The sequence below is a fragment of the Littorina saxatilis genome, linkage group LG5, assembly GCF_037325665.1.
Source record: "Littorina saxatilis isolate snail1 linkage group LG5, US_GU_Lsax_2.0, whole genome shotgun sequence".
Classification (NCBI taxonomy): domain Eukaryota; kingdom Metazoa; phylum Mollusca; class Gastropoda; order Littorinimorpha; family Littorinidae; genus Littorina; species Littorina saxatilis.
Window position 1 is genome coordinate 980,023 of NC_090249.1, and position 14,229 is coordinate 994,251.

A 14,229-nucleotide genomic window follows, 5' to 3' on the forward strand; every position below is an offset into this window, starting at 1 on the left:
GATGCATTAATTGACTTCAAAGACTTTCGACCGTGACGTAATCTTCTTACGCGAGCTTCATCCATAGACTTGGAAACTACGGAATTTCTACCCGTCCAAAGTGGCCTTGGGTGGCGTTTGCTAAAAACAAGAAGGGCAAAGCCCATACGACTCACATGCTTGACCTTTACATGACCTTGACCTTCAGCTAAACCTAGCAAGAACTGCTTTACACATTTTTCCTACCAAAATACATGTGACCCAAGGTCAAGGTCATGCAACACAAAGCTGTTAATTCAAGACATAGGAAGTACAATGGTGCTTATTGGCTCTTTCTACCATGAGATATGGTCACTTTTAGTGGTTCACTACCTTATTTTGGTCAAATTTCATAAGGGTCAAAGTGACCTTGACCTTGATCATATGTGACCAAATGTGTCTCATGATGAAAGCATAACATGTGCCCCACATAATTTTTTAAGTTTGAAACAGTTATCTTCCATAGTTCAGGGTCAAGGTCACTTCAAAATATGTATACAATCCAACTTTGAAGAGCTCCTGTGACCTTGACCTTGAAGCAAGGTAAACCAAACTGGTATCAAAAGATGGGGCTTACTTTGCCCTATATATCATATATAGGTGAGGTATTCAATCTCAAAAACTTCAGAGAAAATGGGAAAAATGTGAAAAATAGCTGTTTTTTAGACAACATTTATGGCCCCTGTGACCTTGACCTTGAAGCAAGGTCAAGATGCTATGTATGTTTTTTGGGGCCTTGTCATCATACACCATCTTGCCAAATTTGGTACTGATAGACTGAATAGTGTCCAAGAAATATCCAACGTTAAAGTTTTCCGGACGGCCGGACATCCGGACGACTCGGGTGAGTACATAGACTCACTTTTGCTTCGCATGTGAGTCAAAAATGGGGGCGCCTATTGCACCCACCGTATTTTAGTTAGTATGTTCCCAATTTTTGGTGAGCTTCCATCTCCAACTGTAGCCCCTGATCGGGCACAACGAATCCTTCTTTATCATGTATTATCGGTATGAAAATTTCTCAAGTCGATTACAGTATAGCGTTCGTGGGATACCTCCAGCTTCGCTGGGATAATGTTTTTCAAGCTCTCAACCAGCGCCTAAAAAGGCGGACTGAAATCTCACTCACCTCTCTCTTCAAAAGTTCCATTCCTTCTTCATGCAAAGCCAGCTGTCCATACAGATGGGCTGGCAGGAACACCTCTTTCTTTGGGCCCCTGTGGCAGAAACATTGACGCTCAAAACTATCATACATGCAGACTTACTTGTGCTCAACCTTGTCAAAACTGGTTTTGAATTGTTGAATTGTTGAAGGACATAGCGATTGTAAAACTCGGAACTGAACTGGAACAACAGCAGAAATCTGCAGTAACTATTTCTTTGGGCCCCTGTGGTAGAAACATTGGCATTTACATGCAGCCTAATTTGTGCTCAATCTCGTCTTGACTGATGATGGACTGTTGAGACACATGTGGAGACCATAACCAAGACACATACGGATGGCCACACTGACAACTGTGGACTACCAGCCACTCACTTGTGGAGACCATAACTAAGACACATGTGGATGGCCACACTGACAACTGTGGACTACCAGCCACTCACTTGTGGAGACCATAACCAAGACACATATGGATGGCCACACTGACAACTGTGGACTACCAGCCACTCACTTGTGGAGACCATAACCAAGACACATACGGATGGCCACACTGACAACTGTGGACTACCAGCCACTCACTTGTGGAGACCATAACCAAGACACATATGGATGGCCACACTGACAACTGTGGACTACCAGCCACTCACTTGTGGAGACCATAACCAAGACACATACGGATGGCCACACTGACAACTGTGGACTACCAGCCACTCACTTGTGGAGACCATAACCAAGACACATACGGATGGCCACACTGACTACTGTGGATTACCAGCCACTCACTTGTGGAGAGAGCGACGTGTGAATGTCCCGTGGCTGCTCTTTTCATGTGATGTCAGTGCCTCATACAGTAGATCCTCCACAACTTTCACGTAGCGAGCATTGTACGTCTGCAAATACATGGGTTGAATTTACAATGCTAGTTTCTTTAACCCTGGAAGCAACCATACACAAAATAGTTATAAACATGCCACAAAATAGTTATAAACATGCCACAAGATAGTTATAAACATGCCACAAGATGTGTACAGATACACACAACCATACACAAAATAGTTATAAACATGCCACAAAATAGTTATAAACATGCCACAAGATAGTTATAAACATGCCACAAGATAGTTATAAACATGCCACAAGATAGTTATAAACATGCCACAAGATGTGCACAGACACACACAACCATACACAAAATAGTTATAAACATGCCACAAAATAGTTATAAACATGCCACAAGATAGTTATAAACATGCCACAAGATAGTTATAAACATGCCACAAGATAGTTATAAACATGCCACAAGATAGTTATAAACATGCCACAAGATAGTTATAAACATGCCAAAAGATAGTTATAAACAGGCCACAAGATAGTTATAAACATGCCACAAGATGTGTACAGATACACACAAACAAACACAAAAACTAAACATGTTCAAACAAGATTCTATCTCGTATCTCCTCGCTCTACACACGTTTTGCACCCGCTACCCCCTCGACACATACATTCTGCTACCCCCCACCCCCCTCATACACAAATATGTTCTGCCCCATCCCCCCACCCCCCAAAATGCACAGATACAAATGACTGACAACAGAAAACAGACACACACACAATGTTTCTTTTTAATTACTCAGATTCCTCAACCCCAGCATGAACACATACCAAGCACCCACACTGACCTTGTGCCATCGCTCCAGCTGATTCCTCAACCCCAGCATGAACACATACCAAGCACCCACACTGACCTTGTGCCATCGCTCCAGCTCAGATTCCTCAACCCCAACATGAACACATACCAAGCACCCACACTGACCTTGTGCCATCGCTCCAGCTCAGATTCCTCAACCCCAACATGTACACATACCAAGCACCCACACTGACCTTGTGCCATCGCTCCAGCTCATATTCCTCAACCCCAACATGAACACATACCAAGCACCCACACTGACCTTGTGCCATCGCTCCAGCTCAGATTCCTCAACCACAGCATGTACACATACCAAGCACCCACACTGACCTTGTGCCATCGCTCCAACTCAGATTCCTCAACCACAGCATGTACACATACCAAGCACCCACACTGACCTTGTGCCATCGCTCCAGCTCAGATTCCTCAACCCCAGCATGAACACATACCAAGCACCCACACTGACCTTGTGCCATCGCTCCAGCTGATTCCTCAACCCCAGCATGAACACATACCAAGCACCCACACTGACCTTGTGCCATCGCTCCAGCTGATTCCTCAACCCCAGCATGAACACATACCAAGCACCCACACTGACCTTGTGCCATCGCTCCAGCTGATTCCTCAACCCCAGCATGAACACATACCAAGCACCCACACTGACCTTGTGCCATCGCTCCAGCTGATTCCTCAACCCCAGCATGAACACATACCAAGCACCCACACTGACCTTGTGCCATCGCTCCAGCTGATTCCTCAACCCCAGCATGAACACATACCAAGCACCCACACTGACCTTGTGCCATCGCTCCAGCTGATTCCTCAACCCCAGCATGAACACATACCAAGCACCCACACTGACCTTGTGCCATCGCTCCAGCTCAGATTCCTCAACCCCAGCATGAACACATACCAAGCACCCACACTGACCTTGTGCCATCGCTCCAGCTGATTCCTCAACCTCAGCATGAACACATACCAAGCACCCACACTGACCTTGTGCCATTGCTCCAGCTGATTCCTCAACCCCAGCATGAACACATACCAAGCACCCACACTGACCTTGTGCCATCGCTCCAGCTCAGATTCCTCAACCCCAGCATGAACACATACCAAGCACCCACACTGACCTTGTGCCATCGCTCCAGCTGATTCCTCAACCCCAGCATGAACACATACCAAGCACCCACACTGACCTTGTGCCATCGCTCCAGCTGATTCCTCAACCCCAGCATGAACACATACCAAGCACCCACACTGACCTTGTGCCATCGCTCCAGCTGATTCCTCAACCCCAGCATGAACACATACCAAGCACCCACACTGACCTTGTGCCATTGCTCCAGCTCAGATTCCTCAACCCCAGCATGAACACATACCAAGCACCCACACTGACCTTGTGCCATCGCTCCAGCTCATATTCCTCAACCCCAGCATGAACACATACCAAGCACCCACACTGACCTTGTGCCATCGCTCCAGCTCAGATTCCTAAACCCCAGCATGTACACATACCAAGCACCCACACTGACCTTGTGCCATCGCTCCAGCTCAGATTCCTCAACCCCAGCATGAACACATACCAAGCACCCACACTGACCTTGTGCCATCGCTCCAGCTCATTCCTCAACCCCAGCATGAACACATACCAAGCACCCACACTGACCTTGTGCCATCGCTCCAGCTGATTCCTCAACCCCAGCATGAACACATACCAAGCACCCACACTGACCTTGTGCCATCGCTCCAGCTGATTCCTCAACCCCAGCATGAACACATACCAAGCACCCACACTGACCTTGTGCCATCGCTCCAGCTCATTCCTCAACCCCAGCATGAACACATACCAAGCACCCACACTGACCTTGTGCCATCGCTCCAGCTGATTCCTCAACCTCAGCATAAACACATACCAAGCACCCACACTGACCTTGTGCCATCGCTCCAGCTGATTCCTCAACCCCAGCATGAACACATACCAAGCACCCACACTGACCTTGTGCCATCGCTCCAGCTGATTCCTCAACCTCAGCATGAACACATACCAAGCACCCACACTGACCTTGTGCCATCGCTCCAGCTGATTCCTCAACCCCAGCATGAACACATACCAAGCACCCACACTGACCTTGTGCCATCGCTCCAGCTCATATTCCTCAACCCCAGCATGAACACATACCAAGCACCCACACTGACCTTGTGCCATCGCTCCAGCTGATTCCTCAACCCCAGCATGAACACATACCAAGCACCCACACTGACCTTGTGCCATCGCTCCAGCTGATTCCTCAACCTCAGCATGAACACATACCAAGCACCCACACTGACCTTGTGCCATCGCTCCAGCTGATTCCTCAACCCCAGCATGTACACATACCAAGCACCCACACTGACCTTGTGCCATCGCTCCAGCTCAGATTCCTCAACCCCAGCATGAACACATACCAAGCACCCACACTGACCTTGTGCCATCGCTCCAGCTCAGATTCCTCAACCCCAGCATGTACACATACCAAGCACCCACACTGACCTTGTGCCATCGCTCCAGCTCAGATTCCTCAACCCCAGCATGAACACATACCAAGCACCCACACTGACCTTGTGCCATCGCTCCAGCTGATTCCTCAACCCCAGCATGAACACATACCAAGCACCCACACTGACCTTGTGCCATCGCTCCAGCTGATTCCTCAACCCCAGCATGAACACATACCAAGCACCCACACTGACCTTGTGCCATCGCTCCAGCTGATTCCTCAACCCCAGCATAAACACATACCAAGCACCCACACTGACCTTGTGCCATCGCTCCAGCTGATTCCTCAACCCCAGCATGAACACATACCAAGCACCCACACTGACCTTGTGCCATCGCTCCAGCTGATTCCTCAACCTCAGCATGAACACATACCAAGCACCCACACTGACCTTGTGCCATCGCTCCAGCTGATTCCTCAACCCCAGCATGAACACATACCAAGCACCCACACTGACCTTGTGCCATCGCTCCAGCTGATTCCTCAACCTCAGCATGAACACATACCAAGCACCCACACTGACCTTGTGCCATCGCTCCAGCTGATTCCTCAACCCCAGCATGAACACATACCAAGCACCCACACTGACCTTGTGCCATCGCTCCACCTCATATTCCTCAACCCCAGCATGAACACATACCAAGCACCCACACTGACCTTGTGCCATCGCTCCAGCTGATTCCTCAACCCCAGCATGAACACATACCAAGCACCCACACTGACCTTGTGCCATCGCTCCAGCTGATTCCTCAACCTCAGCATGAACACATACCAAGCACCCACACTGACCTTGTGCCATCGCTCCAGCTGATTCCTCAACCCCAGCATGTACACATACCAAGCACCCACACTGACCTTGTGCCATCGCTCCAGCTCAGATTCCTCAACCCCAGCATGAACACATACCAAGCACCCACACTGACCTTGTGCCATCGCTCCAGCTCAGATTCCTCAACCCCAGCATGAACACATACCAAGCACCCACACTGACCTTGTGCCATCGCTCCAACTGATTCCTCAACCCCAGCATGTACACATACCAAGCACCCACACTGACCTTGTGCCATCGCTCCAGCTCAGATTCCTCAACCCCAGCATGAACACATACCAAGCACCCACACTGACCTTGTGCCATCGCTCCAGCTCAGATTCCTCAACCCCAGCATGAACACATACCAAGCACCCACACTGACCTTGTGCCATCGCTCCAGCTCAGATTCCTCAACCCCAGCATGAACACATACCAAGCACCCACACTGACCTTGTGCCATCGCTCCAGCTCAGATTCCTCAACCCCAGCATGAACACATACCAAGCACCCACACTGACCTTGTGCCATCGCTCCAGCTCAGATTCCTCAACCCCAGCATGAACACATACCAAGCACCCACACTGACCTTGTGCCATCGCTCCAGCTCAGATTCCTCAACCCCAGCATGAACACATACCAAGCACCCACACTGACCTTGTGCCATCGCTCCAGCTCAGAAGGGATGAAGTTGGCGTCTCGCAGGGATCGAAACCCAGAAGGCAAGGAGAGAAAGCGGCACAGCAGCATCACCCCGCTGTCACCAAGGTGAAGGACGGACGGCCGTATTTTGATCAGGGTTAGTAGGTGAGGCTGAAACCAAATTTAACAGTAATAACCACTTCATAGCTGAACCCCTCCACACACACAAAAGAATGTTAAAAGTATACTTTTTCCTGAAGAATCAACATCAAAAGCTAGCCTACTGAGTAAAACTTGTCTACACCCACCAGCCAGGGGACCAGCCAAAAGTGGTGGGGGACCGGCCAAGAGTGGTGGGGGACCGGCCAAGAGTGGTGTGGGACCGGCCAAAAGTGGTGGGGGACCGGCCAAGAGTGGTGGGGGACCGGCCAAGAGTGGTGGGGGACCGGCCAAAAGTGGTGGGGGACTGGCCAAAAGTGGTGGGGACCGGCCAAAAGTGGTGGGGGACCGGCCAAGAGTGGTGGGGGACCGGCCAAGAGTGGTGGAGGACCGGCCAAGAGTGGTGGGGGACCGGCCAAAAGCGGTCAATATAGACAGGTGGGCGTCATGGAAAGGTTCATTATATAAATTAAAAAAACAGTCTGGGATCCTTGGGATGGTCGTTCTGGACAGGTGGTTGCTTTCGAGAGGTGGTCGCAAGGGCAGGTTCGACTGTATGCATTTTTTTTCCACTTTTTACAGCAGACACTGAAATACTCTGAACTTTTTCAAAGGCAAAACAAACAAAACGTGTATCAATGAATACCACCGATCATACAACGAACCAAACATGGTGGCATCGTCCAACAGTTGCCAATTCTTTATCGCCTTTACTTGTTTGTATTCTTCGTTCACACGTGAGTTCATTTTTTTGGGTCTTTTTATTTATCGCTCTCACGTGCAGTCCTGATAGTTCTTCTGCCTTTATCAAAGGTCAAAACTGACCTCAATGTCACAGGCTTCTGCCTTTATCAAAGGTCAAAACTGACCTCAATGTCACAGGCTTCATCCAGAGTGGCCAGGGCGGCGGAGGAGACGGCTGGACTCTGGTCATAGAGCTGAGTGACCAGCAGCTGGATGCCCCAGGTGCTGAAGTGAGGGGTGCCCGCCCGCAGCAACACCCGCAGCAAGTTGGTGCTGTACAGTCGGCAACTCTGTGTGCAAATAAAACTGATGTTACAGACTGAGGGTACCAAAACAACTTGCTCATTATATTTAGTCAAGTTTTGACTAAATATTTTAACATCGAGGGGGAATCGAAACGAGGGTCGTGGTGTATGTGCGTGTGTCTGTGTGTCTGTGTGTGTGTGTGTGTAGAGCGATTCAGACTAAACTACTGGACCGATCTTTATGAAATTTGACATGAGAGTTCCTGGGTATGAAATCCCCGAACGTTTTTTTCATTTTTTTGATAAATGTCTTTGATGACGTCATATCCGGCTTTTCGTGAAAGTTGAGGCGGCACTGTCACGCCCTCATTTTTCAACCAAATTGGTTGAAATTTTGGTCAAGTAATCTTCGACGAAGCCCGGACTTCGGTATTGCATTTCAGCTTGGTGGCTTAAAAATTAATTAATGACTTTGGTCATTAAAAATCTGAAAATTGTAAAAAAAAATAAAAATTTATAAAACGATCCAAATTTACGTTTATCTTATTCTCCATCATTTGCTGATTCCAAAAACATATAAATATGTTATATTCGGATTAAAAACAAGCTCTGAAAATTAAATATATAAAAATTATTATCAAAATTAAATTGTCCAAATCAATTTAAAAACACTTTCATCTTATTCCTTGTCGGTTCCTGATTCCAAAAACATATAGATATGATATGTTTGAATTAAAAACACGCTCAGAAAGTTAAAACAAAGAGAGGTACAGAAAAGCGTGCTATCCTTCTTAGCGCAACTACTACCCCGCTCTTCTTGTCAATTTCACTGCCTTTGCCATGAGCGGTGGACTGACGATGCTACGAGTATACGGTCTTGCTGAAAAATGGCATTGCGTTCAGTTTCATTCTGTGAGTTCGACAGCTACTTGACTAAATATTGTATTTTCGCCTTACGCGACTTGTTTATATTCTTGGATTTGCACCACTCACAGCAAGTTGGTGCTGTACAGTCGGCAACTCTGTGTGTGCACACAAATAAAACTGATGTTACAGACTGAGGGTACCAAACGCAAGCTCATTTAAGGCAAAGGGAGCCACTAAAATCTAAATTTGTATTTACTTCTACCATAGGCTAATGTTATATGCTTATGAAGTGGTAAGGCATATACGATTTCAAAACGGATAACGTTTTCAGTACCGTCACTGTCCGTTACCATGGAAACGGCAATCTCCAACTGCCAAAATGGGTTGCTAGGAACACGTTTTTTAGCTTCCCCTTAAATCATAGGAATGTGATTTTTTGTATGTAGGATGTAGGAGTCCATAGTTGTGGAATGACAACAGGGATTTTTTCTAGGATGAATAGTTCTGATAAAATATTTTTTTTAGATGAATTATCATGTTTTTCAGCACAATTTTAGTAAATATGACCCGCCTGAACAGTTATTTATTAATTTAAAGAAAATTCCTGTTGTCATTCCACAGGTTGTCCTCTGATAAGCATGTCCCTTAAGTTTCATTGCATTCTGAACAGCTGGATTGAAGAAAAACAGTTTCCTAGAAAGCAGGTCATGCAAAAACGCTGAACAGAGAAACAAGGCCGAGAACATTTCAAAGCTCTTTCATTCACCCCAAATCAATGTTAACATAGTTCAGGTATTTTTCACAGACACCTGGTAACTACAGGCTTACCTAAAACTGCCCAGCAGCATATGCTGCACCCCCTTGTAGTCTGATGAGCTCATCCTGTCTTTTGAGTTTAGCTGCACGCACAGTGTCGCGTCTCTTGTTTAGCTGATCTTTCTTGAACCTGAGGCTGCCAAGAACCCTTTTACACTCCTAGCCTTGTTTAGTCTTTTCATGTTACAGCCTGTTGTAAAGCCGTAGAACTGTGCAGTGTTGAGAGCAGCCGCTGGTTCAAAATTGAATTCCCTAGCCCCTGTGACGACTGCAAACCGTACGCGATTTTTGCATGCAAATTTGTCCTTGGGGCAGCGAACCCAAACGCTGCTGTGGAGACACTCATTAGAGTTTTGGGTTTTTCCTGACACACATCTCTGAAGCAGTTGATCTTTCGTCAGTCTCTGGTAAACTGGTTCTAGAGGAGGATTCAGCTTCTTGAAGTTGAGAGGTGTATGGACGAGTTTTGCGTGTGGTCCCGGGGGCTGGTAGAAGGACCATGACGCGGCACCATGGGGGCACAAGTCATGCTGTGGCTTGTCATCTGTTGAGAAGCCGTGACGCAGAGATGCCATCACTGCCCGTTTCATGTCTGCAACTGTCTTACCCCCCCCCCCCCCCCCCTAATTGCCCGATTATAATATATCGTCAACTTCCTGATTGTATTCAGAGTCAGCTGATCATACCCTCGCCCTCCCAAAGTGATTCCTTTTTTGCGGCAGTCTGTCACAAGGTTGCGAAGCGCTGTTACAAGACGCTTGGAAACGTGATTGATGTACTCTTCTTTTTCGATGGTTACTTGATCTCCATAAGGCTTTATTTTGGAAAGTTCCTGGAAGGTTTTTGTGTCACCGTCTGACAGGATAACTGTGTATCGCAGATTGTGCTGCGACACTGACCTGCCCCACAGAACCCGAGCCGCCTCGACTTCCATGATGCCACTGGAACCTAAAAATAAAACCACCGTTTCAGTCAAAGTCAGCCACTGAATAGCAAACACACACAAACACACACACACACAAAAGGCAATCAGCCACATATCTACCAACATAGACGCTATTATTGCTTTTGTTCAGTACATGTATTACTATGCATGGATTAGTACCCAAACACACACTCACACATGCATGCACACACACACACACACACACACACACACACACACAAACACACACACACAAACACACACACACACACACACACACAAACACACACACACACACAAGGCAATCAGCCACAGATCTACCAACATAGACGCTATCATTGTTTTTGTTCAGTACATGTATTACTATGCATGGATTAGTACCCAAACACACACAAATACACAAACACGCACAGACACACAGACACACACGTACACTTCACATAGACAGCGCACACAAAACACTGACACACATTTTCACAAACACTTACAGATCTATGTAAAATTCAAACACAACACACTATCATCCCATTTCAACAAACGTCTTCACAAACGCACCATACACACATACTGTTTAGATCTACGCACTCACCTGCAAAATTCTTGTCACAGATGTCCAGTTGTTTTACCAGCCAGGCAGCATACTCCAGGGGTTTCTCCTGGAGAAGTTTGTTTCCAGTTGTCTGGCAAACGTATGACAGTAGTTGCACATAACATGAGCGTCAAAGCAAATTCCAGTCAGCACGTCTAGACTACAGCACACCCTATTCCAATGTGGGACGAGTGCCCCCTGGTCAGCCATGATCCGTCGTAGCTTACACTGATATCAAGAACATCATCATCAGACAGTGTCATTCCATTGTGCGTTGCGTGTATCTGTCTGACCTGACGGACAGCCTCACTGAATACTTTCTCCTCCAGTAGATCTACATCAAGTCGTTGATAGAGTTTATCAGCTTTCTTCTGGAAGGTTTTGTGATCCATGCCTATACCAAATCTAAACTTTCACAAAATTTGTTAAATTGTTGAGCACCTAGCCCACATATCAAGGAGTCTGGACGAATAAACGGCTTGCCTGATGAGACCATACTCCGTTTGACCGCTTTCTTTGGAAGCAAGGTATCCAGCGGTACCTGGAACAACTTCCTCATATGCGCGTACACTGCAAGGCCGTGTCTCTGTTTTGAGTCTGGGCATGGTGACAGCGTTGGCTGTTTACATTGCGGACAACAAAGTTCGTTTACAAGTCAATACCATCAAAGGTTTCCAAATCAACAAGACGTGACATCTCCTTGTTTGGGAAGCCTCTGGACCTGTCGCTTTTGACCAGTGGCTGCTGTGTAGGCCTATGTGTTGGTCTTGAATTGCTTTCGCGTCAAACCGCCAAGAACACACTCTCAGTCCTGACGCAGAATTTGATCTGCATGCCACAGCGGTCGATCCAGATTTTGTGCGCTTGGTCACCGATTGTGTTTTAGATGTTCTCTTGTCTCTGCAACTCTTCAGTTGTTGTCTTCTCGTACACTTGCCTTTATGATGTGTTTTTCGGAGCGTTGATCTTTTCACACGTGCCATTTTTCTAAGCAAACTCAGTCGAAAACTAAACGCGGTGAGCAGACGACTTTTAAAACGCGAAAAGCCACGCGAGCCTATCTGACCAATCGTGGCCAGGTATTTACGTCATACCCCCGTATATGGAAAGTGTCTGTGGTTTGCTTGTTTGAAAAATAGGGGGGTTTCCCCAGGAGAATCCATATTTAACCGAAAATAACCGCCGAATGAGACAGGGGAGAGAACTGCTGTTCAAACGGTATACGACGTTCCCGCGTTGGGCGAGCAGAAATGTCTGTTGTCAAGGGTTGAAAATCGGAATTTTTATCGGAAGAGTGAATGAAAAGACAGAAAAATTCGCCGGGTTGGTGCAATGAAATATGTTTTTAGAGACTTTGATGAATTTGTATAGTGTAATCATATGCATTTCATGAAAGTAGACAGATTGAAAGGTGCAAAACTGCTAACAACTCAAAATGGCTGTTTAAGTCCCATCACTCTAAATTTCAGTGGCGCACTTCGCCTTAAATTCCTGGGGTTTGCAAAAGTCATCACTAGAAACTAAATGAAAAGCAGAAGTTATTTCCCATGCTAGTAGTCCTGTGATCCTGACTGCTACTCATAAGAAACTGAACTGAAACCGTAGCTTGAAAGTGTGCACATGTAAGCATATATGCATATACAAGAGAGACAGAGACAGCCAGACAGAAACAGATGGAGAGAGAGACTGAAATTTCATCGATTCGTGATGAAGATTTCAGGTGGTGGGGGGGTGTGACACGCAAACTTGGAGGTGAGAAGACTGATCAGTATAAATACACAGGTACCTCAGAGGTAGGACATGCAAGCTTGGAGGTAAGAATACTGATCAGAATAACTAGAGGTACCTCCGAGGTAGCAGTGAGAGCCTTGGACAGGATGACCCTGGCCGAGCCGTCCTTGGTGTAGTCCAGGGCAGAGATGGCCAGCCGCACGTGCTGGTCCTGCGCTTTGGGCGTCATGATCTCCATCAGGCTGTTAATACACAAATGTACACATTAAGATAGGTCCACCACAAGCAGCTACAAGCTTTGCTCTGTTCAAATTTTGCCCAAATCGTTTGATTTTGAAGAGCCGTTTACTCCACTGCTTTGGGTGTCATGATCTCCATCAGGCTGTTAATACACAAATGTATGCATTCAACCACAGGCACTCGTGACGAGGTGGGCGGGGCCTATGTCTTACTTGGATGTCACTTGTGATGGACGGTCTTCGACCACAGGCACTCGTGACGAGGTGGGCGGGGCCTATGTCTTACTTGGATGTCACTTGTGATGGACGGTCTTCGACCACAGGCACTCGTGACGAGGTGGGCGGGGCCTATGTCTTACTTGGATGTCACTTGTGATGGACGGTCTTCGACCACAGGCACTCGTGACGAGGTGGGCGGGGCCTATGTCTTACTTGGATGTCACTTGTGATGGACGGTCTTCGACCACAGGCACTCGTGACGAGGTGGGCGGGGCCTATGTCTTACTTGGATGTCACTTGTGATGGATGGTCTTCAACCACAGGCACTCGTGACGAGGTGGGCGGGGCCTATGTCTTACTTGGATGTCACTTGTGATGGATGGTCTTCAACCACACTGGAACCTCCCTTCCAAGACCCCCCATTTTAAGACCTTGAGTTTTCACTTTTCTCTTCATTGCATCTGTAAGTTCACCCCCAATTTAAGACTCCCTCCTTTTTAAGACCTGATTTTCTCAGATTGTTTGAGGTCTTAAAGGGGCGGGGGGGGGGGGGGTGAGTGGGGGGGGGGGGGGGTGAGTGGGGGGGGGGGGGAGGGGGTCCACTGTAGTCCCCATGTTCATCAAAACCTAGGCCAAAAATGTTTATACCCCAAGCAGCTACAAGCTTGGGTCTGTTCGAATTTTGCCCAAAATCGTTTGATTTTGAACAGTTATCTATTTATTCCACTTTAAGAATCACATACACAAACATTCATGCACTCGTTCAAAATTGGGTTTGTGAAAAGGTATGTTAACGTTAAGCACTAAGCATTGTTTCTGTTCACCGTCAACCTATTGT

At 47.1% G+C, this 14,229-nt stretch overlaps 2 protein-coding genes across 2 annotated transcripts in view; one reads left to right on the top strand and one right to left on the bottom strand.

Moving 5' to 3' along the window:
• The window catches only part of LOC138966022 (uncharacterized), a 229,867-nt gene that overhangs the window by 182,248 nt on the left and 33,390 nt on the right, over positions 1-14,229 (top strand). The window lies entirely within an intron of this gene.
• LOC138966017 (rapamycin-insensitive companion of mTOR-like) overlaps positions 1-14,229 on the bottom strand; it is an 83,358-nt gene that overhangs the window by 29,584 nt on the left and 39,545 nt on the right. The window contains exons 21-25 of the mRNA XM_070338107.1: positions 13,049-13,175; positions 7,886-8,050; positions 6,873-7,028; positions 1,964-2,070; positions 1,148-1,235 (exon numbers count right to left, since the gene is read on the bottom strand). Coding sequence (XP_070194208.1) covers positions 1,148-1,235; positions 1,964-2,070; positions 6,873-7,028; positions 7,886-8,050; positions 13,049-13,175 — 643 coding nt within the window. The remainder of the gene's footprint in view (positions 1-1,147; positions 1,236-1,963; positions 2,071-6,872; positions 7,029-7,885; positions 8,051-13,048; positions 13,176-14,229) is intronic.